Consider the following 25,357-nt stretch of genomic DNA (forward strand, 5'->3'; position numbering starts at 1 on the left):
TGTGCATTGGTAATGTGTTTGAGTGCATTGTCACAGTGTTGTTCATGTCACTGTGTCCTTCTCCATATCTGTAGCTGTCATGTGAGGTACATACTGTGGCAGACATTGTGTGGTGCGGAGGGGTACACTGACCTACATGTCCATAGCTGACACACCATTTCTGCTGACACATACCATGTGCAGGTATTCCAGGAATAGTGTGCCACTGTGACTATCATTGGGGGGACTATTGTACACATTTATGACCCTGTTCACCCCTGACACATGCAGTGGTGGGCAGCCAATCACATATCTGGTGGTTACTGGTGTAGGTGATTTGAAATGGGGTATGGTACTCCAGTTTCGACACTGGTGTTCACTCCATGCCTTTGTCACCAGCCACCTGTTGCAATACATCTGTACACATGTGCGTCACTCAGAATATATATGTCTGTATACATATACACATATATATATCTCGATGTACATATATTGCTATAGATATGGAGAGGGGGGGAGTGTGACAGAGAGGGGGTGAGAGTGATAGAGGGGGAGTGTGAGATCGTCATATACAGTCATATCTGTAGATAGTCAGATCTGTCTGTCTATGTATATGTATCTACATATATCTATATCTGTATGTGTGTATTACATATATATGTTTCTACATATTCTATCTATCTACATCTGTCTATGTATTCCTACATCCCTCTCTATGTATGTATACATATATGCTCCGCTCAAATGGGTTACGCTGGTTTACACGTCATTTGGCTGTCAGCACGCATATTATGCTCAGCTCAGCTGTGGACACACAGTTTCAGCGTGTTAAAATGCTGCTCAACCCCGGGCACTCATTTTATACCTGTTAAAACACTTCTCACCTACAGGCAGATGTACTCAACTTGTTAGACTGTAGCTCAGCTATAGGCACATCTGACATTTTTTTTTTTTTATTATCTCACATTTCTTCAAAATACATGGCCCATTTCATTACATTTTACATAAAATATAATTTTATATGTGTACATATATGTCAGGGACTTGTTTCGTGCTTATTTCACTAAAAATAAAAATTGATATTGTGGTGGCTCGAACCATGACTGCCTGCTGTTCAGCCGACGTCTCTACCGCTACGCTATTGCTTCTTGGCTTACTTTGCATATTTAGTTCTTATATGCTTTTCCACTGACTGCTAACTGTGGCTAAGCTATGTGCACGCCCGCGCAAACGAGCGCACTCATGGGCAAACATCTTTACAATTTAAAAAAAAATTATAAGTTGTTCATTTCTACATTTTATGTTCGTAGCCTGTGGAGGCATGTGTTGTGTTGTGTTTATTCACATTTACACGGGCTCTGTTGTGGGGGTTTACTTTTGGGACTTTTACTCTTCTGGGCGCGTGTCCGTTTGCAGGGCTCGTCCTACGGACACACCCCCTACTGTCTTCCACGAACCGTGTTAGCCTTAGGTGTGATTCAGCATGCCCTCATGCATATGCATGACATGCTGACGTCACACCGTTTAACTGCAGCCTCCGTGTAAGCCTTGTAACTCTTACACGGAGGCTTCGTGAATCCTGCCCTATATCTTTTTTACTTCCTAAAAGTTTTCACACAATAGTTAGGAAACTAGTTTGGAGCCACAGTATTTTGACTTCCTTATTTTAAGCAATAGTGAGTTGTGTTTTAAGACTGTTATTGATTATCCAATGGAACATCCAGGGCTTAAAACTTTTACGTTCAGAATAATTCATAAGAATAAGGCCATATTAATGAGTTAATTACTGAAGGATTATATAAATACTAATTACTTACAGATAGTTAATAACCTTATTTCTGTACATAACAGAGAATAATTATCAAGAGAAAAAGCTAAAAATCTAATAGCTAAACTTTTTCCTTAACATGTATATGAAATTTTACACTAAAGTTCTCCCAATTGAAACAAAATACAACTTATGTAGTGAGATAAAAGTGGTTGAATTTAAACCTATTTGTATGGCCTGAGAAGGGTAAAAATGTATAATAAAAATACATGTATTATATGTCTGTCAAATGACAATGTCTCTTTGTAATAAGCAGAAATTAAAATGTAGGTTTTATTCCTCTATGAACTCATACAGAAATGGAACGCACTACTAAATGTTAAATCAAGGTGCTAACAGTCAGTTTAAGAAATATTTCTTAGTATAAACTCAAATTCCAATCACAGTAATACCAACAGTCTTTCAGAGAGCAAGTAAATTTCTAGTCTTTCAAAGCAGTTTGCAAAGAAAAAACTGAAATATTCAAAACCAAACATATTTGCAGAAGTTTGCAGAATACATTGAATATGATAAAAATGTAATTCATAAACAATTGTTTATTAACAAAGAAAGCATGAAATATACATAAGTTCTAACTAGCTAATTACATAACTGACTCTTAAACGAGGTCACAGGGTACAGGAAGTATATTGATCAACAAGTGAAATATTTTACTCTACTCCATACTATAGAAAACGGCAAACAGTATTAAGATTAAAGTAAGGTAGACGTATGTTGGAGTAAAACCAGACTGTAATACTGAATTGTTATGCCCTTGCCATAGATGGAATATAGAAATCAGTGTGAAACATGGTACAGTGACATATAGTTGGTAAACTGCAGGCTAATTGCTGAACTTGTTTTTTTCCTCATCCATTTTTCAAACAAAAAAAAAAAGGAAATAATTGCTATAATCAACTATGTCTCTTTCGACTTTTAACAGGGTAGCAGCCCTTCAATATAGGCATGTGTGAAACTGGAGATTTGCCCTATTACACAAAAATACTTTTCTGAAGCTTTTGATCTGGTTTCACCAAAACTGACTTCTTTGGGAGGGAGCTGAGCTTGCTGTGGTGGTATGTTTTTTTTTTCTTGAGCCCAGCACAATTTATAAAGGCCTTGATGCAAGTCAGACCTCTCAACCTCTTAGGGCAAGAAGTCTGGATAAAGCCTTAAATAATGGAGGGACAAAGGACCAAAAATAGGGACAAATTTTAAATCCAAACACAATTTCTTTTCCCATTTTTTCACATGGGGTCAGGCTATCACTTCAACAGTGACAGTAATCTAGACCCAAGGTTTACATGCCTAGATAGCTAGCCCTGCCCTGGCTGTTCTTTCATACCACATATTCACATGCACACTCACATCTATGGACAATTTAAAGTGCCCAATCCACCTACTGCATGCCTTTGGAATGTGAGAAGAAAATTAAGTAATGCTCTTATAAACTTAGAAAGTTGCTAGAATATCAGGATCTGTGTTAGCAGGCATTTTCTGAAAGGCATGAAGTCTGAAACTTAAATGTATGTCATTATTTAATGACTTCCATCCTCAATGATTTGCTAGAAAACCACACATTTTATGAGGAACAGACCAAACATATGAGGCAAAAACCTGGACATTCTTCAAAAATCTGGACAGTTGAAAACTGTAATGCAAATCCACAGGTGTGTTGACCAGCATCTGTAGCCTCCTTCCTAGCTGGTAAATTAAATGGTGTGGGGGCTGAGACAACCACAGAACCAGCAGTTTTGCTGACAGTATTGGTTGGTTTAGCTTTGGAATTAGCCTTACATTCCTCAATATTCTCAGGAGCACATGAAGGCCCACTGTATGCCATACATAGTGACACTACCAAGGTCCACATACACAGATAGCCCAGACCTTCTATGGGCCTTTACCTTTACGTACTACTCAGAATGGAATACCTACCTCAGCGTGTCAGAACTATTCTTTCCCCCTGAAGAAAGGTGAGCTTATAATTTCTGTCTCCATCACCCCATGCCAGGTCCTCCATTAACCGAGGCTACTAATCAAACATGGGTCATCTGTGCTGTAGTCAGGACTTTATCCCTCTGCAGCTCAGAGCTGGCTAGAGAAACTGACATTCAGTATCCTTCTGTCAATGCACTTTGCATTGATATGATAATATAATACATAGCAAAAGTTTATTCTATAAAATCTGAGCCATAAACTGTCACATTTTCAATAAGAAATGAAGTACCTATAGTTTAGTTACAAATATGTTAGGGCTTAATTTCTCCAGAAATGGATTTAGTCTCAAAAACATTCTATTCCAGTTTCATTTTCAACCAATCACTTCTGTCAAAAGCAGCAGTAAGACAGAATACACTCTCTGTTATAAAGAAGAAGTATTGTGCATAATATTTATTTCTTTACTGTGCAGTGTAATGCATTTTGCATTATGAATACAAATGTGCTTTCAAAGGTGGCAGTGTATATAACTGGGCATTAGGAGGTCTGAACAATGTCTCTGTTGCTTTATTACTTTTGTGCTATACAGAATAATCATTATAATACACTTCATATTAAAACAAATTATAATTATTGTGCTATTGACAAGGATTTGCTGGGTCATATTTTTTTTTTCTTGAAGTACAGAAGCACCAAACTGATAGTTTACAATTTCTTCATATTAATAGGATACAAGGGTAATGGTTAACATTGAATCTGCCTTGCATGATGAATCCCAGTGGAAACATCCTCATGAGTTTAATCCTTCTAACTTTTTGAATGACAAGGGCGAATTTTTAAAACCTGAGGCCTTTATACCATTTGGTGCAGGTAAGTTAAACTGTTTACTTCATAGTTTCCTCCTGACATTTTTGTGCTACTTCTTTATCAACGACTCCAGAATTAAATAACATAAAATGATTTTCAGTTCTAACAGAAAGTCCCCTAAACTGGAATAATTTGTAATGACTAAATAGCTTTACTTAATTTATATTACAGTATTGATATCTAGCTCCATCTTAGTTAGTTATTTGGTTAATAAGTCAGGTAATGATTTAGATGACTGATCCAAATTTCCCTAGTTATTTAGTTAGAAAATTATTTTATTTTATTTATTTTACATTTGTTGACCAGGCTAGCTCAACTGGATATATGTCCATTTTCAACAGAGACCCGGGGAGATAAGCTCCACTATACAGATAATAGCAACTTCAAGTACAGTACAAATTTAAGACTAGAATGCAATTGTTTACATGGTGACTTAGTAATATTTGCTACTTAACATAGTTAAATAAAAATAAATTATTTATAAGGAAGAGACATGTTCATAAAGTTGGTATACAAGTTCATACTCTATAGTGGTTCCTTAAAAAGACTAAGTTCATACAAAATTTAGTATAGCTTAACAGATCATACTCTCTGTGGTTTATGTAACAGTTAGACTTAATGCAGCAATAGTGAAGTAAGTATACAGTGCACATAGCAAGGAGGGGATTGTTAGTCTGGGTTGGTATAGGGGTATAGCCATTGAGTTCTAAAGTATACTTTAAGTTTCTTTTTGAAAAGTAATGTTGAAGAAAGGGATGAGAGTTCAGTGGGAAGTAGGTTCCAGGTTTTTCCCCACAGTGTTGGACAACAGTGAATCCCCAGCCTTATTGCTGGATTTGTGCATGAATACAAGAAATGTATTTACTGAGCGGAGGGTTGTAAGATTTTTGTAGGGGGTGATAAGGCTAGTAAGTATTAATGGGTAAACTGACTGATCCAAATGGGCCTAGGTATATAGTTAGTTAGAAAATGAATAAGCTTTCTAATCCATATGGGCCTAGTAAATTAGTTAGTAAATTAGTTAGTTGGTTAGTTAGAAAGTGAGTAAGCTGACTGATTCAAATGGATCTTTTCAAAACCATTACCCAGCCCAAAGCATGGAAATACATGAGTAAACAAGGATGGTGTTGTTCAGTAATTATTAATTCAGTAGCCCAGATTGTAGATCAATACATAATACATAGTGTGTGACAACTAGACATAAGACAGGCTTGTTAATGCAAAGTACACATTTACTGCAGTCCATCTCTACAGCTGATGTGCAGTTCATTTGTTCATCTTTTACATACAGCAGACTCAAGTTTGACGATTTCTGCCATGAAATATAATGAAAAGATGAAGGACTGTGACAGAGCAGGAATGAAGAAATAATAAAATGCCTACATCAGGGAAAGGATTATACCAAGAATACAAGTTGAAATCTTATTATACAAAAAAGTGACAACATCAATATGTTTTTATAACCTTGTCTTGTTTGACTCCTCAGCAGTGTTGAAATATAAGATTAAGTCCTGTAATCGAGTAAGAGTTGTAAGTCAGCAACAAAGATCCATTATATATTTCATTATGAGGTAATGTACTGTGAAGATTTATGAGTCAAGAAAATATATATAAGTAAATAAAAATGGAATGTATGTGTTTGCTGGAATGACATTTTGTTGAATCTCAAAACACTGAAAGTCAGTGATTGAAAAGATTTAGTCAAACCCTCATGTGAATGAAATCTCATTCACAGAATGTGATTTAGTTAGACATATTTGCGTAACAGATAAGTAGAAAAATGTAGAAATATATGGCTGGTTATCATGATGGTAATTAATGCTAACAGTTTAAAATCACTGTTCATATGGTTCTTACTTATACTTCAGTGATGATTCACTGAGTGATCTTTTCTCTTTTTTCCATGTTTGTTTCAACTAGAAGTTAATAAAATTAATTAAGGAGGCAGAGGGTAAAGTACCAAGGTGCTTTTCAGTGCATGACTTTTTCTACTGATTGTACTTTAACAAAAAAGATTGGTGTCAAAACTGAATTCTATGTGATATAATAAAATAAAATTATATATATGTATATGTGTCCCTATCAGCTGATCAAGTTTTCAGAAACTCGAAATTCATATGGTTCAGACCATATGATCGAGTTTTTGAAAACCCAAAAACTTTTGTAAGGAGATTGCGGTACAGTACAGATCAGGAAATTTATCCTTTTACTGTAGTGTAACCTCGGAGTTATTATACATAATTTGTAGGGGCTGCAAAAACATAACAAAGGTAGATTTTTGTGGGGTGGGTTTCCGAGTTTCAGAAACTCGATTACATGGTCTTGACCATATGAATTTCGAGTTTCTGAAAACTCAGTCATCTGACATAGATATACACACACACACACAGACACACACACACAAACACACACACACACACACACACACACACACACACACACACACACACACACACACACACACACATACATACACACACACACACACACACACATATATATATATATATATATATATATATATACAGGTTCTCTTCACATAGTCGACATTTCAGAATGTCGACATTCATATGGCGAGACCATATGATCGACGTTCAAAATGTCACCATGCAGAACTGGCATCTCCATATTGTGCAGAATGGAAAGATTTCCATCTTCCACACTGTAGTGCGATCTTGGAGTGGGTATATTTATGTTCCGGGAGGTGTGGGGGGCAGAGCCCTCCATGGGGTGTACAGGGGATGTAGCCCCCCTGCTAGCAGCATGAAGGTAAGTTTTTTTTTTGTGTTTTTTATTTTTTATTCTATGGTCAATATTTCGAATGTCGACATTCTGAAATGTCAACCATATGTGTATATATATATATATATATATATATATATATACATATATATATATATATATATATATATATATATATATATATATATATATATATATATATATATATATATGTGTGTGTGTGTTTATGTATATATATATATATATATATATATATATATATATACATATGTTTATATATCTATATATACATATGTTTATATATCTATATATATATATATATATATATATATATATATATATATATATATGTATAGTTTCAATTCAGATTCTTGAACTACTGAATATATCAAACTTCAGTAGCTGGAGACTGAAGTGTCTAAACTGTACTTACACGAAAGTGTAGAATACCGAGTGAAGAAATGGCGAATGCGGAAATGCTGAATCCACAAAGTGGATGTAGCTGGAGGTTCAGGTAAGTGATGTTTTACTATGGGTTTTGTGTAGGGATTTTAGTATGTGTGAGTGTGTATGGAGTTTTCAGGTGTGGGTTAGTAGGGAAAGTAGGTAAGATTATTAGTGTGTAAGTGTTGCAAGTGGTGGTATTTGTACATAAGTGATGTGTGTTTGTGCAAGGGGAGTGCAGAATGTGTAGTGGTGGTTGTGTTTTTAATGCAACCTCAGAGGTAGAATATATAAGTAGTGGAGTGTGGGGGGTGCAGCCCTCACCATGGGGGTGAAGGGGGGCTTGCCCCCCTGCTTATATGCAAGGTCAGCTCGTATGTTTGTTTTGTTGTATTTGTGTGTGTTTTCTTGGTTTATAGAGTAAGGAAGAAGGTGTATGTGTGCTTGTTTGTGTGTGGAGTGTGTATGTGTGTAGTCACAAATTTGAATTTCGCCCTATTGAGTTTTCAGGTTTTCCAGTTTTCGGCTTTACAATCTTGAGATACTGAATTTCGATATTAGTGAAACCATATGTATATATATAGATATATATATATATATATATATATATATATATATATATATATATATATATATATATATGTATATATGTGTGTGTGTGTGTGTATAGGTTCATAGGTTCATAGGTGGGTAACTAGGCTATCTGCCCGAAGACATTTATAAGCCTAGTCAGAATGTGTTGGCTTTTGCCACCCCCTTAGATTAGTCCCCTATGCCTCTGTCCAGCAGAGCCACTGAAGTGATCCCCAAGGTAAACTTTCTGTTTCCCATCCACTCGTCAAGGTTTTGTTTGAAAAGTGTTAGCGAGGAGCTCTGCCTAATGTAGATTGGGATCTTGTTCCAAAGCATGGGAAGTCTCTGGGACAGGAATCTATCCCTCCAGCAAGTCCTATTTATTTTTGTGGTGAGGTTTAGATCCCTAGAGCACGTGGCTCGAGGGGATAAGGTTTTCTTTAGGTGGAGCATGTCTATCAATTCTGGGTTTGACATGGCCTTGTATGTCAGGCAGAGATCACCTCTGAGTAGGCGGTATGCAACCGAGTACAACTGGAGTTTCTTCAGTCGAGCTGCATAGGGCATCTGTTTGAGGCCATTGATCCTCTTGGTGAGGTACTTCTGTGGTCTTTCCAGCTGTTGCAGGTGTCTTGTAAGGTATATCCCAAATGGGGCGTTGTACTCTAAGATGGGTCTGATGAGCGATGAGTAGAGGGGCACAATGATCTCTTTTGATCTGGATATGAACCCTTTTGTGATTAGGTGGGCCACGTAGAAGGATTTTCTAACCACTTTGGCAATGTGATTATCAAAGGTGAAATTACTATCGACTTGGGTCCCCAGATCCCTTATTACGTCTTCCATATTTAGCGGACTACCACTTATGTGGTAGTTTGTGGGTACTTTGTTTTTTCCAAAGAGGATGACTATGCACTTTTTGGCATTTAGCTTGAGGCCATGATTTTGACACCAGGTATCCATCTCAGTGAAACCCTTTTGGAGGATGTCTGTGTCAGCTGGAGAGTCAATTATAGCACCTAGTTTGCAGTCGTCTGTGAACTTGGTCAGCCATAGTCCTCCTGTGCTTGCCTGTACCTCTGAGAAGTATATGCCGAACAGGAGAGGCCCTAAAACTGAGCTCTGGGGAACTCCACTTGTAACCAGTTTAGAGATGGACCTAGCTCCAGCAACTCTCACCTTGTGGGTTCTGTCCATGAGCCAGTTGGCAACCCATCTTGTAATGTAAGGGTTTATGTTCAAGATGGTGAGCTTGTCTATAATACCAGAATGGGGAATGGTGTTGAAGACCTTAGGGAGGTCTAGGTAGGCTGTGTGTACCACCTTTCCCTCATCTATAGTCTTGGTAACTGTCTCAAAGAAGTCCACCAGGTTCAGGAGGCATGATCTGCCCTTAACAAAGCCAAACTGGGTAGGGCCAGTGTTTGTAGGTTCCCAATGTCTCTGTTAATGAGTTCCATGATGATGCGTGCCATAGCCTTGCAGATCAAGCTAGTCAGGCTTATAGGATGATAGTTCCCGGGGTCTGTTGTGGCTTCACCTTTGTGGAGCAGAATAACCATTGCTGTGTACTACTCTATGGGTATGTAGCCTGTGGAGATGCTGAGTTTGAACAGTGTGTTTAGGTGAGGGGTTAGTTCATCTTTGAGCTCATGTAGAATGCAGCCTGGGATACATGTCCGGTCCCATTTATGCTGTGTTTTTGGCTTTGGAGAGGGCTGTTTTAAGCTGAGTATCTGTGATTTCAGGGCCTCTACATTCTTCTGGTATGGTTATGGGCCCTTTTGGGGGTGAGAGGGAGGTGAGGTTTGCGTTGAACCTGTCTGCCAGGATGTTGGCAATATTGGTTGGTTCAGTGTTTTGTTTTTCCATTCTGCACTAACTCTGAGCAGATCTGAGCATTGATACTTAGATTCTTGACAGAGCTAAAGAATGCCTTGTGGTTATCTTTGGAGTCCTTGGCAATTTTTCTTTCAAAGCTCGCCTTGGAGGATTTTATGAGGGATCGTAGTTTCTTGCTGATACTGATCAGGGATGTCTTCCCTTCTTGGGACTTTTCTCTTTTCTGTACTAGTTTCCTCCTTGTATTGTATAGCTTGTTTATGGCAGGAGTCCACCAGACTGGCTTCCTTTTCTTGGAGGAGTGAGTCTTTGTTTTGCTTGGGATGGCACGATCCATGCATTCTTGTAGCTGCCCGTAGAATGCATTAGTAAAGGATTCTGTAGCTTGGACAGTGTTATCCTTCAGCATGGGGGCTTTGAAACTTTCCACCTTGGTCTTAAGTAATGTGAAGTTTGCTTTTGAAAGTTTTTTCACCGTGGCTTTCTTGTCCAGGTGTGGGTGCAGAATATGGATATCCAAAGTGATTTGTTTATGGTCAGATCTAACCAGTGATGGGTTGACCTCTGGTGTGGAACACCAGTCGCCCATGTTGGTGATGACCAATTCCAATATGTTGTCACCTCTGGTGGGAGTGTTGACCAGTTCAACCAGGGTGTTTGAGTTTATAAATTCTAGGAAAAGGTGGGCAAGGGAGTTAGTACTTGAGTAGTTCTCCCAGTTAATGTTTGGGTAATTGAAATCATCCAATATTAGGGTGTTTGGTAGGACCTTTATGTTTCCCAGTGTTTCCAGAAACTTGGAATGGGGGTCCTGGGACATGGTAAGTGATCTGTAGCAAGCTACAATTTGAATTGCAGATTTGCCCATTGTTAGTTGCACGTGGATGATCTCTGAAGCATCGTGCTATGCCACTAACCTGGAGGTGTGGGCATCCTTGATGAATATGGATATGCCCCTGCCTTTTGTATTTTGGTTTGGGTTCTGTGGCCGAAATGTATGGTATGAGCTGTAGCCTGGTAATGTTGGGGTGCTCTCTGGAGTCTTAAACCAGGTTTCTGTTACTGCACATATATCAATTTTCTTCATACTGAGGAGTGCCTCGAGTGTGTACATTTTGAGGTTTAGACTTGTGGCATTGAGTAGCATTACCTCAGGTTTTTGTTACTTGCTCTATTTATGGTGGTGGATTTGTCTTTTGAGCCTTGCCTAAAAAAGGCACTATGGGCGTGGCAAGAGCCTTGGCAAGTATTTGAAAGCCTAAGGGTGACAGGTGCAAGCCGTCTCTAGCAAAGCAGCGTGGCTTGTCGAGCATGTCATCCCTGGCAGACAGACACTGGATCCCCTTTGAATGACACCAGAAACTTAGCCAATTGTTAAAATCGACATTTTTTTCTTTATACCGTGGTATCATTCTTGGTGAGGGCAGGATGCTACTCAGGGTCAGGGTCATACCAGCCTGGGCTACTTGATCAGAGAGCTCTTCCATGTCTCTTTTCATGTAGTTCAGGGAGGTGCGGCTCAGGTCATTCTCACCAACATGGACAATGACAGAGTCATATTTGTACTTGTTCTGGAGTGACCTGAGTGCTTGTGTTATATGGCGGATCCTGGCACCTGACAGGCAGTTAACAGTAACCTTCTCCTTATTCAGCCTAGTGAGTGGGACATCAGTGTGCTTGACTATAGAGTCACCTATTACTAGTATGTCGGGTATGTTATTTTGCCTTCAGGGCTGTGATTGCATGGCACACTGGTTTTGTGAAGTGTTTCATGGTTTATGTTGGGGGGTGGAGGTTGCTTGGATGTTTGCTTTGGAGGTCTCTGTTGGTTTTGCAGATTTTTATTTAGAGCCTCCGAGTATGTTTCCATGTATTTATGTGTGTTTTTTGCTGGTGCTGGTTTAATGGGTCTATGTATGACTGGGGGTGTGATGCAAGTATTTCCCTTCTCCTATATATGTGGGTCCCCTTTGAATGGTCAACATTTCACATTGTCGACATTCCTATGGCCGAGACCATATGATCTACATTTGAAATGTTGACCATGGAGAACCGGCATCTCTCTACAGTGCGGAATGGAAAGATTTCCCATTTGCCATTCATTAAAACCATTTCTGTTATGATCTCACTTCGCATGCAGTTTCTGGTAAAAAAAAAAAAAAAAAAAAACAACTAAATCCAACCCCTTAATCTGCACTCTTGGAAGTAAACTGCTCAGCCTCATTTCTTAGTGTTGCTACCCAAGCCTTCTTTCTTTTATCCTTAATTCTATTTATTGCAAATTTGTGCTCAATTTTCCCTGCCTACACCCACCTTCCCTCATCTACAAATCATCACCTCAGTCTTGGATATCAGCATTTGAATATCATCAGCTAAGATATTCCCTATGCTGAAATGCTCGTGCCACTGCTCTGTTTTTCCAACGTCTCCATTAACCTGCTCCTCCTTTCCTTCCTCATGTCCCCTGTGCTTCATCCTCCTCCTTTTCTATTTAGCCTTTTTCCCCATCCCTTGCAGCTGACCCTCAGCTAACCCTAGCTCCTTGTCTTGTTCATCAGGTCTGCTGGACCCACATTAGTCTCCCTGAGCTCAGCCAGACCTGGTGAGAGAGAAAATCAAGGATACTGATGCAGTGTCATTCCTAGATCTGGCCTGCTGCATATTGCAGTGAGCCTTTTAAATACCTTTCTCCACCCCAGGATGGGTGAGCAATCCTTCCCCTGCAGCAACCCCAATGTCTGTGACAGTAATCAAACATGGAGCAAAGTAAGAGGTTTATCCTAATGCACCATGGGGCTGTTCCCCTCTATGTACCATCAATACCCTCCCACTCCTTATATCCCACACACTCTGTTTCATCATGTTTATTCTTTACCGCTTGTTCTACCACACTTTGCCAACCCTTTTCCTTGAAACACTCATCATTCCATTGCAATAATAACTATACAATGGTATGCTAGCTCCCTCTCAATCATCTCCACTTCTCCACTTACTACACTGACTCTAAACTAACCACATTCCTATCCAGTCTGCTTGCCTGCCTTTGGTTATTGTTGTTACCTTGAAAACAAGTAACCATCCTCATCTGTCCATACCAACCTTCGTATGTCTTCTAGCCACAGTGCTTTCATTCATCTCTTCATCACCCTCTATTACAGCCTTTTGCAGAATTCACATGCCCTGAAAAACTTATCCTTCTTTGAATTTAACACCATGTTAGTCACCCACCCACAGTAAGCATATCCCCTTCTTGCATAAACATTTCCATGTTTCTTGAACATGCTTCTAACACTTTCACGCTATCATTTTATTTTGTCTGTAATAGTTCACCTAAACCACCCTGCTACTGTCTGTCAACCTCCAACCTACCCATACAACCCATACCCTCACTTTTCATTTCCTAACTGCCTTGAAGGGCCATTTTAAGCTTAGACAGTAACCCAGGGTCAGAATCAAACCCTGCACTTTGTGTCTATGAGATGATACCCTTAACCATTTGCTAAATCCACCCCAGTTTCCCCAGCTCCCTCTTCCTTAGCTTCAGCCCCTGTAAGCATTATAACATCAATGTGCTCCTCAGTGAAACCCCTCTCCCTTTTAATTAGATTTCCTACACCCTAAATTCCATATAGCGATCAACAAAACTTCCCTCTCCTTTCTAGAGCTTGGTCTAAAGCACTCTGCGGTAGTTATTAAATTCCTATCCATACTCCCCACTAACAGAGACAGGTACCGATCACCACTAGCCCTCATTAAAGAAATGTCCATGCTACTAACACCACCTAGTTACTCCTCTTTACCCAGGCTGTAATTGTTCATTCTTCCCCTGAGTAAGCCTGTCCAATGTTAAATGATATTTTCATATTTTTCTACATCCCCTTCCCTGTACTACAAGTGGATGTCCTTTCTTTAGCCACTCCTTCCGCAAGGTGTTGCTTATTGCTACATTGCCTTTTTACTCACTCCAAATTCCCCTTAAGCTCTTCTGTTTCATTTCACTTGGCTGAAATACAGCCTTCCATATTATTTTGCATATTTTACTGGGATATAACCTAACTCCACATGTCAAACAAAAGATATCCACATACCATACCATCTAAAAGAAAGGCCTCCTTTTACTCCATCAGAACTCCTTGAATGGTGTCTTCATTCATTAATGACTGTCTCTGTCTCTTTCTCTCCTACTTTACTCCCCTTGCACTGGTTTACCAGCAGATATTCTGAATATCTCATATACGGTAACTCAAACATTTAAACATTTGCATCATTTAACTCACTAAGTCTCTTCATAAATCAAGCAGAATTTGAAACATTAACAAAACTTTATACATTACATGCATAACAGTTGCCTGAGCCTTTTTTACTAAACACTTTGTACCTGTGTAAATAGTGTAACATGCTGCTACTCTTAAACCCAATACTCTTCCTGCCTGGGTGATAATTTATTATTTCAGTTACTTTTTACAGCACTTCTCTCTCATTCCCCTTTCAGAGACCTTAACGTAATAATTGTTTTTGTCTCCATCTTTTCATTTAGTGACTACTGTCCCTGTGAATGGGTTCTCTCTCAGTCCCCCACTTGCTGAATCCTTGGCCATTGGCCGTATCTGCAGTCAAGAAACCAGCCACAAGGACTCAAGGGCATTGGAAAGAAGATAGGTTACTGTAGGTGTCTAGCTATGTTTCCCTCTTAGCCTGCTACTGTAGAGAGTACCTAGTCTAAAGCAGAAATAATTGTCTCTACCCACACGGCTAGGGACGGCAGCTGCACCCCCACCCCCATCTGCTGTAAATACATTCCCCAGTTAACTTTTTCTTTTTAGTTATCAGTAAACCAAGATAAAGCTCTAGGCAAAAAAAGGTAACCCAGTAGATAAACTAGAATTGCCCACTTGTAAAATAGAGGCAAAAAGCTACTTAAACTGCCACTTTTTGTCTGCTTTAAACTTGGTATCTACCCAGAAAGGACACAGCTGAAATCAGGTCTATAGATTGATTTTTCCCTACTAGATTCTAATAACTCCTAACAATTTGGCTGTTTAGACACTTACTCTGCAATCTTTAGCCTGGAAGGGTTCTAGCCCGCTCCGTTCGCTATGCTCACTTCGCTCCCCTCCCTGCCCCCTAATCCCACCCACCCACAGTACATCTACATTTATTCTTAGCCTTAACTGCACCCCTAATTGCCAACAATTAGGCTACATCACTATTCACCCCCTCTCCCTACATCCAACACAATCATGCTACTACCTAATATAATAACAATCCTAACCTGCGTAGTTTTAGCTCACATTACATCCTACAAAGGCTCCACAGTCACATGCCCCAACAACTTTCACTGTACTCTCTCAACACCCTTCCTCAAACATTTACACTACAACTACACAACCCCTGCCATCAAAACCATCCTCCCAATGCAGACACAATCCATTACCAAACACCTAACACACTCAAAAATAAAATATCCCTAAGATACCATAAGCAATTTGTATGTATATAACACATATCCTAAACACCCTCTATAAACTAGCCCTTGCTGGAGACATCCATCCAAACCCTGGTCCTCCCAAATCCAACCCAACCACAAACCCTAGTCCAAGCAACCCCCCCCCCCCCACAACTCAACTCCTAGCCAACAAGAAAACAACAGACCTACTTATAATGTCCCTAAACATCAGAAGCATCTGCAATAAAATCCAAGAACTACACTCCAGCATAAGCATATATTCCCCAGATATCCTCTTCCTAACTGAAACCTGGCTCAAACCTCACATCAAAAGTGAGGAAATACTTCCACCTGAATACAACATCCTTCGCATAGACAGATTGTCCAATAAAGGAGGTGGTGTAATATTGATATTTAAACACCACCTCGATATTCAACTCCTGAACTCATCTGCCCCTCACCACAACAATGACAAAAGTCTTTATGCCAATCTCACACTAAACCTAAACAAAACAATCAATATCATAGGATGTTATTTCCCACCAGGGCAAAATATCACACTCCTAGAAAATCTCCAGAGCTGGGTTACTCTAGTTCTACCCCAGGAAACCATCATTTTCTGTGACTTTAACATCAGCTGGCTATCCTGTAATAACAGTATCCCAACCATTCACCTTATTCTCCATGGTTTCAATGAACCCATTCAATCCCCTACCCAAATCAACAAAAACCCTAACAATCATACCTAACTTGACTGGATCCTAGTCAACAAAGCCCCTCATTCTTACCTAGCAGGCTGCTGACCTGACAGTCTTAGTGACCACTCCCCCACTTTCCTAATTCAGCACCACACAAACAGTCTGAAGCCCATTATCCACAGGCAAATACAGAACAAATCCAACTTCAACCCCAACTCCTTCATCTCCTCCCTGCAAAAAGTTAACTGGTCATCACTAAAATACCTCAACCTAGATGAGGCTGTCCACTTCTTCAACAGTACCTTCCTCTCCATCCTAAACACCCATGTTCCTGTAAGAAATGCCAAAGTCAGATCCAGGCATGCCCCATGGTACAAAAGACCACCAGAACCTAATGAAATCCAGAGATTAGGCCTGGGATCACTGGTGACTAACAAAAAATAACTCAGGTAGGCAATCATTCCTTGAACTGCATAATAAAGCCAAAAAGCATATAAAATTAGACAAATCCCTCTACTATAAATCCACCCTAAACTCTACCAACCACAACCCTAAGCAATTTTGGTTCACTATTAACAATATCCTCCACCCAGGGAAGGTTGATACCCCCAGCAGTCCATTACCCCCTCCTCCAGCAGTATTGCCGAATCCTTCAACAAACCACTGAAACTATAACATCTCTAAACAAACAACACTTCCCTACAACAGTCTCCACAACTCCTAACCCTAACTACCCCACTCCTCTTTTCTTCTTCACCTCAGTGCCTACCTCCAACATAAAAAGACTATTGTCAAAATTTAAACCCACCAAACTAGCAGCTGACAACCTCCCCTATGAATACTTGAAAATTGCATCTGATACACTAGCCTTCCCAATTTCAATTTTAATCAACTGTTCCATAACAGAAGGCTATGTTCCCTCGATATGGAAAATATCCCACATCATTTCCTTCCACAAAGGCGCCCCCTCCACTGACCTGTCCAATTACTGCCCCATTACTATCCTCTCCCCTCTCTCCAAGATAATGTATCAACACCCAGGTCTCCAACTACATCCTAGCTAATAATCTCCTCTCCAAAACCCAACATGGTTTCAGGCCATGTCACAGAACTACCTCCGCTGTGCTCTCCTTCACCAACACTATACTTCATCAGAAAAACAATGGCCTCTTTTCTACTGCCATATTTCTAGATCTCTCAAAGGGCTTTGACATGGTATCTCATGAGCTACTAATCTTTACTCTCCCCAACCTCTCCTTCTCACAACCAACCTGCAACAGGTTCCACAGCTATCTACATGAACAACAGCAATCAGTAATCTGGGACAAAAACAAATCACCTCACCTCCCAGTTTCTCTCGGAGTTCCCCAAGGGACTATCCTTGGCCCTCTGCTATTCTCACTTTTCATTGACAACCTACATACTGTCACCACACAAGCATCTCTTATACAGTACATAGATGACTCTACTCTCATCTGCTCTGCCCCCACTCTGTCAGAACTACAACAAATCACACAGGAATCATTCTCTTCTGTGGAAAGCTGGCTATCCAATGCTCAGCTCCTACTCAACCCAAGTAAGACAAAACCTTTCCTGTTCCAACCTTCCAAAGCCACCCAAAACACCCCCCACTTCAACATTCTTGCCAAAGACAATACCATCATCTCTCCATCAGAACACACAAAATAAGTTGGTGTGGAAATAGACAACAAACTTAGATTTGATGCCTGTATATCTCTCACAATAAAAAATGTTCACAAGAAACTTGGTGCATTATATCGAAGCCGTCAATTCCTAACCAAGGCAGCTAGAATTTCCATAGCAAATTCCCAGCTAATCTCCACCCTACTCTATGCATTCTCGATACTTACCAGCCTTAGACAGACAGACCTACACAAGCTGGATGCTTGTTACAACAAAATTGCTAAATTTAGCACTGGAACCTTCTACCATAGCCATCATTATATCTCCCTTAAAGAACTAAACTGGCTAGAACTCCCACAACTCCTTCACTTTAATCAACTCACCCTCGCTCATAAACTTATTAACCACCCCATGAACATCCCTTCCCTTCAAATCCTTCTCCAACCGTATCACCCCACTAGGCCCCTAAGATCAAGCAACAAAAATCAACTCACTGTTATCAAACCCAAAAACTCAGCAGGAGAAGCCATATTTTCATGTACCATATCTAAACTTTGGAACACTCTTCCACCCTCTATAACTACTCTACCTTCCAGCAGCCTTTTCAAGCCTGCACTCAAATTCCATTTAAATTTGCACTGGCTTTGTCCTTGTTCTAATCCAGACTAACACCCCCACCCTTACCCCCCCTTCCACATAGACTCTTAACCCAACTATACTACTGCCAAGACTAACCACAGTCAGAAATAGCTAGTTGTCTTTACCTACTTTAACATATTTTCTGATAACTTTGTGACTAATATTATAAATGACAAGAAACTATCTTAACTTGCAACATTTTCTGTATATACTGTTGATAATCAATATCTTGTTATTGTATTAAAGCCAACAACCTGTAATGTTGTTTACTATTGCTGCAACTTTGTATCTCTATCATGTACATGATGTGGAACTTTTCTCCCAGGCATCCGCTGAAAAAGGACCTGCGTCCAGTCGGAATTTCCCGGTAAACAAATGTAAATAAATAAATAAATAAATAAATAAATAAATTATAGCAAATCATTGCTTCAGTTCCTTCCTGACCATAATATTTCGACTGGAGTTTTTCTAACTTGCATCCGTGAAAAATATGCTTTTGTTCAGACTGTCCTGGACAATGGTTGTAAATAAATAAATAAATAAATACATGTAAGTACCCCACCTAATCTGACCTAATTTTTTATGTGCTCCATGTTTTACATTTGAAACTAAAGTTATCCCTTCCACCCATATCTCCTACATTTGTACATGGTTTACCTCCTAACAAAACAATATACATTCAGTATTGAGAAGTACATATTGAGAACTATACATTAATGCATACATGCCTATATCAGGACTTATAAAATTCCTTGGAGTGTTATCACACCAGCACTATTTAGTAAATCTGGGTTAAGCTTGGATAGGCTTAAATTAGTTCTTGCCCATTTACATTTTTTCCATTAGATGTCCAACTTCAACACTTATCCCCTCTCCCTGACATATTCTATTTAAGTAATTTGACATTGAACTCCACAGTGTTTCAACATCCTTTTCCCATGGTCCATTGAGTTCAGCATTTCACATGTATTTTATTCAACATTATGCCTTGATTTTCACCACTTTCTCCATCCTTTCCAAAGCATTTTTAGCCACAGACATTTTTAACAGAACATAAGTGAACTCCTCTTTAATTACTGTACCCCATTCAAGTCCATAAGGAAGGAAATTATCTTTAGCCACTGAAAATCATTTAACATCCATACTTTATTTATTCTTATGTTCTTTGCTGATATCTTCACCATTGTGTGCCTGTCATGCCTGCCTTCCAAGTCAAGATGCTCCTTCTAACTTTTGTCTTCATCTGAGCATCACATTCATCAGCCCACTTTTATAGCTAAAGACTTTTTCTAAAGACATGCTTCTGGAGCATTTCTCCCCGGGCCTCCGCTGAAAACAGGATCTGTGGAACCTAGTCGGACTTTCCCGGTCAACAAATGTTAAATAAATAAATAAATAAATAAAAAATAGCCAGTCAGGAAAGCATTCCAAAAGTAAAGAGATAAAACAAAGTTGAAATATGCATCTTATAGACTACAGGCCTGTCCCTTTCCCCTGTGTCACATACTTACTAGGCAGTGGAGTGCCACTTTTTGCCAGGCTCAGTCAGCTATATCTCTGTTTTAGCCCACTTCCTATTCAGTCCCTTGAGTCTGCATGCCATCTCATCAGTCTTCTTTCTGTAATCTCCAGTTCCTCCATTCTGCTTCACTGCTTCCGCATCTTCTACTACATCTAAGATAAACTCAGCCATGGCACTAAGATCACCCAATGTTTTCTTCAGACTTTTATTATAATTGATCGTTGATCTGTACTAGATTCTAAGGCCACATCTTCCCTGCCCTACCTGTTCTCCTCCTGTTCCTGCCTACCACATATTACAGCCCTTCATGACTTTAATAAAGATTCATGGTTTCTCCCTGCAACTTCAGGCAGTATGTCTGCACTCTCCAAGTCACATTTAATGTTTTGGTAAAACAAGCATATTGCCACTTCTTCTCTGCACAGACAACTTAATGTTGATGCTATTTGCACCCTGTGCACACATACTTGAAGTGAGTAGTTCACCAAAATGTTTACCCGAGCCTCAGCTAGTAGCAATTCTTTGTGTTGCGCTTCTTGTTTCATGAGCCATTATTTAGCCATAAAGTTTAGATGCCTGATCTCACTACATCTGATGAGATTCATTGAAACACCCATCCAAATATGATGCCTCACCATTGTCTGTCTTAGATGTTGCACCACAAAGTAGATTGGGTCATGTCCTTCATTCCTTTACTCCATTCCTTCAGCTCTCTTATTTTGTTCCCTACTGTGGTTTTCCAGGTCTTCCTATTTGGTTGCCAACTGCTTCATTTGTTCATCTAATTTTTTTATAGCTCCATTTTGACTCAAAACCAATTCCTCTAGTTGCAGTACTTTGCCACATCACTCCTTTTCACAGTTGATGTAACACATTAGCCAATATGAAAAAACAAAAAAGGGAGTTATAGATAGATCGATGGATGGATGGATGGATTTCTGTGTCCATTTGCAATGTAGACTCCTCCTTGGTGTGTCCTCTGATTTCCTGGTGTCACACTTGCTCCTCTCACATTGATTAAGCTGCTCTTCAGTGTGTATGACATACAGAGGGTATTCTTGACACTTACTACTGGTGCTCACCCCCTAATCTTTGTAACATTGTTTGTTTGTGACATAAAACAGTATTAATTGGCTATTATACAATGACTGGCCATTAATATTCAAAAACGAGCATGCGGATTGGACAGCCAACCAGCGTACCCATTGTAAATTGAACATATATCAATAGAAAAAAGTCCTTTCGCTAAAGTGCCATTAAGCAGCCAGACTTTCTTTTTCTGTTGGTATATGGTAAACAAGCATTAGTCTGAAGGAAAGAAAGTCTGAAACTATGATCAGTGTGTCATTATTTAGTGACTGTTCCTCATAAAATTTGCAGTTTCCTGACAAACCACTAAGGAATGAAGTCACTAAATAATGACACATCTCAATTTCAGACAGTCTTTCCTTCAAACATTACACAATTATTCTCACAGATTTCTAAGTTTATAAGAACAACAGTAACGATCAGTCCCCTCCTTTATTTATGCTTTGTACACATTTCTTGAAATAAAAGGTAAAGAGGTATGAATGAGAACAGAGAATATATAATTAATTTCATTAAAAAATTGGGCTGTGGACCTAAGACCTGAGTCTGTGAAGTTCAACCATGAGGCACAGAAAACCCTGAATGGTTCCCACCTCCTACTCTTAAAGAAAAGAAAAAGAAAAAAAGTAAAAAGACAGCTTTATCTTTCTTGATGCTTCTTAAATCATTTTTTTTTAATCTAACAATAAAGCTTTGCATTTTGCAGGGCCTTAGAATTCTTTCTCTAAAGTAGCATTTCCCTATATTTGAATTATACTGAAACTCAATCCCATGCCAATTTCCTGTAACCTATAATTCATGTTTAAGGTCACACTCTACACATTTCAACTAATAACGCAATGTCTGTATAACACCCCTTCTGTCCTACAGGGTCTACACATCCATACTTATTTGTGTCTTTGCAAACCCCGAACTTTCTTAACACCCACATTCTTGCTAATTCATCTCATTATGATCTGCAATAAATAGATTTGTTTTTTTGCTTTACTCCTCCACAACTGAATGCAAATGTACAGCTATATTGCCAGTGATACTCTCCACAAAATGAGGACAAAGTCTGAGTCTCCAGAATGTATTATTTCTCTGTACTCTGTAGCATCCTATTAGACCTTGCCACAGTTTTTTTAAATATTGACATATATCATTATTTCTATGACTTATTGTTGCTCATGTGTTTTTTTCACACTCAGGCCTGCTAAAAAGTGTCCCCTTAAAGACTACATTTTAGGTTTAGATATTTTTCTAACTAAATTGCTAAGTTTCATATGTATTTTCCATGACATCCCTTATTCAGAATGACTTGTGTGAGGTACAGTTGAAGCCCTCCCTTTCATCTACAATAACTATACATATTTTGTATTATTTGCAGTAGGATGCTTTTCCTTTTAATGTCCAGAAATATGATCATTGTAAAGCCATTCATTAGCTGTAGATCTAATACTCAGTCTTTGAATAATCATCAGTTGCTGAACATTCCCTGTAAAGCTCTGCTGTAACAATCACCCTCTGCTGTATAATATTTTACTACTAGTTATTGTGACCTTCCATGCTGTAGAAGGTGACTGAAACTGATTAGTGGCCCTGGCACTGAAGGGTACATGGGGTAAGGGCTGAATGTAGGAACTGTGCCTGCTCATCAGTCTCAGAGGAAAGTGATTGGGCACATGCTCACAGATATGCAGAGTAGTTATTTCTCTAGAGGAAATTGGATAATCCAGTGCATGATGCAGGTACTATGAGGACAGGAAATCCTGAAATCTTATGCCATTTGAAGAAATGACATATAAGTCTCAAATTCAAATTGCCACCTCCCCCACACACCCTTCTACATCTTCTTATGATTGTATTTATAAATATCTTCAGATACCTTCTTACATCCATACTGTCATTATTTTTAGTTCTCCATCTTTCCCATTTTTGAGTTCTAACTCAAAATTTTTCAGTACTACATCTACAATTTGTGCTATGCTTCACTTCCATTAATTGTTCCTTCCTCAGGGTGATTGGTTTTACACACTGCTTGAGCCTCACCTGATTATTTTTCTATGGTTTAACAACTGTTCTCTCGATAGCACTAGCATCCTGAATTCAATTACAACTTTTCCTGGATGCTCTCCCATTGGTCTGTCTAACATTATGCATATAGCCATATAAATAACAACATTAACACAAAAATCCTTCTAGTTGAAGCAGAAAAGCCTCATAGTTCTTGTGTCTTACTTCCCAGTACTACAGCAATACTTATGTTTGTTGAAAGACAAGGCACAATAGGGTGATCTGGGGATGCTCTGCAGTTTGGAGAGAGAAAATTAATCAAAAGTTTTTTAGGTCCTAGATTTTCAAGTTGGTAGTTGCAAAAAAAGAGAAGTCACTAAATATAAGCAGCCTATCTAGAGATTCTTAAAGAAAACAGCAATCCAGATTCTGAGTTGCAGTAGGGAGTCAGTCTGTGATGAAGGGTGGGATGTCTTAAAAAACGAGAAAATGCTTACTTATCACTGTTCTTTCAAAGGGATTTCATGTTGCTACATTCTTAGTGGATATATGAAATTGGTTATTTTGTTTTGTTATACTTCAAAATGATTGGTTTTGATTATTAATCTTAGACAGAGAAGATTTTTTTGTTATATTTATTGAGCCCATTTTGCAAATTATGTAATGCACTGCAGTGCTGAAGATGGGGAAACTACAGAAAAAATGTTTTAAAATGTTTGTATTTCATCTTTAGTAGTGCAGCAGAAACTGTGTATAAACGTATGAGGATATGTGTACGTGGGGCTTGGGGGGGGGGGGGCTAAACAAAATATACTTTATAGATCATTGTAGCTGATTTTTTTGTAACATTATTTTATGTATACATTTTTCAGTGCTGAATGGCAGGGCATAATTTGCAGAGAGTATTTTCCATACATTGATTATAGGAGTGCAATAAGGGTATAAGTAATATAAAGGAGTACTAAAGTGTTATCTATATGAATAGAACTTTACATAGTATGAGGGTGCTAAAATAATAAAAGGGGGGATGATGACATGGAATGTGTAATGGCTGTCAGTCTAAAAGCAAGTTTAGAAGTAGGTAATAGCTCACAAGAATGGTAGGGAGTGTGGGGTGCTAATGATATTAGTGTGAGATAAGAAGAAACAGCATCCTGTGCTGAGCCGACAGATAGTCTGTTGTGATCAGTGTACTACCCCACTAAACAAACTAAATAAAGAAAGAAGGAAATAAATAAATAACAGGGGTTGAACAGGGAAAAGGTGGGAGTTACTGCATGAGAGCAGATTGTAGTCTAGTTAGATAAAGACAGGCAGGTAAGTGAGGAAGGGGGTAGAAAGTGAGAGGACTTTGTTGCTAACTCATTGAGGATAGAACAGGGAAGTATGAGAGAGGAAGTTAAGGAGGGAGGTTGTAGGCAGCTGTTTTGAGTGAGGAAGGATGAAGAAATAAGAGAGGACTGTATCTAAGTTGGAGGACCTGAGCGTGTTAATAAGGAAACATTTTGGTTTGTATTTTTGAGATCTCCGTTGCTTATTTTAAAGCTGTCTCGCTATGTTAAACCCATTTAACATAGCGAGACAGGTTTTAGAAAAAAGCAATGGAGAAAGCAAGATCTCCGTTGCTTTTTACACACTGTGTCGCTATGTTAAAGGAGTTTAACATAGCGAGACAGCTTTAAAAAAAGCAACAGAGATCTCCGCTGCTTTTTTTAAACCTGTGTTGCTATGTTAAACTCTTTTAACATAGCAAGACAGTGTTTTAAAAGAGACTTATACTAATGGAAAAAGTCTGGGCGACCGGACCTTTTTCCATTAGTATAAGTTGATTTACAATGTGCACGTTGGCCAATCAGCGTGCACGTTTTGGAATATTAATGGGGGGGGTCATGGTATAATTAAAAATTTAACCCGGTGAATTAAGTGGTAGTTGGAACAGATCCAAAATGTGTGTTTAAGAATGGATGGAATTTAAAGATTTGTTTGAAATTAACACTTATATGGCTACAGAGGAAGAAAACTGTAGACAAAGAACAAGGGCATGTTTTTTTGTAATTAATGCTCATATATTTTTGAGGAAGAAAGTACTAAATTGGGTAACGTTAAAATCAAATGTTAATTTTAAGAAAGAG

General features: G+C 38.9%; 1 protein-coding gene across 1 annotated transcript in view; it reads left to right on the plus strand.

Moving 5' to 3' along the window:
* The window catches only part of LOC122808562 (cytochrome P450 2F2-like), a 1,017,871-nt gene that overhangs the window by 935,138 nt on the left and 57,376 nt on the right, over positions 1-25,357 (plus strand). Inside the window, exon 9 of the mRNA XM_044079518.1 lies at positions 4,453-4,594. Within this exon, the coding sequence (XP_043935453.1) occupies positions 4,453-4,594 (142 nt within the window). The remainder of the gene's footprint in view (positions 1-4,452; positions 4,595-25,357) is intronic.

This window comes from Protopterus annectens, chromosome 8.part0 (genome assembly GCF_019279795.1).
Source record: "Protopterus annectens isolate FY-2018-M chromosome 8.part0, PAN1.0, whole genome shotgun sequence".
Taxonomy (NCBI): Eukaryota; Metazoa; Chordata; order Ceratodontiformes; family Protopteridae; genus Protopterus; species Protopterus annectens.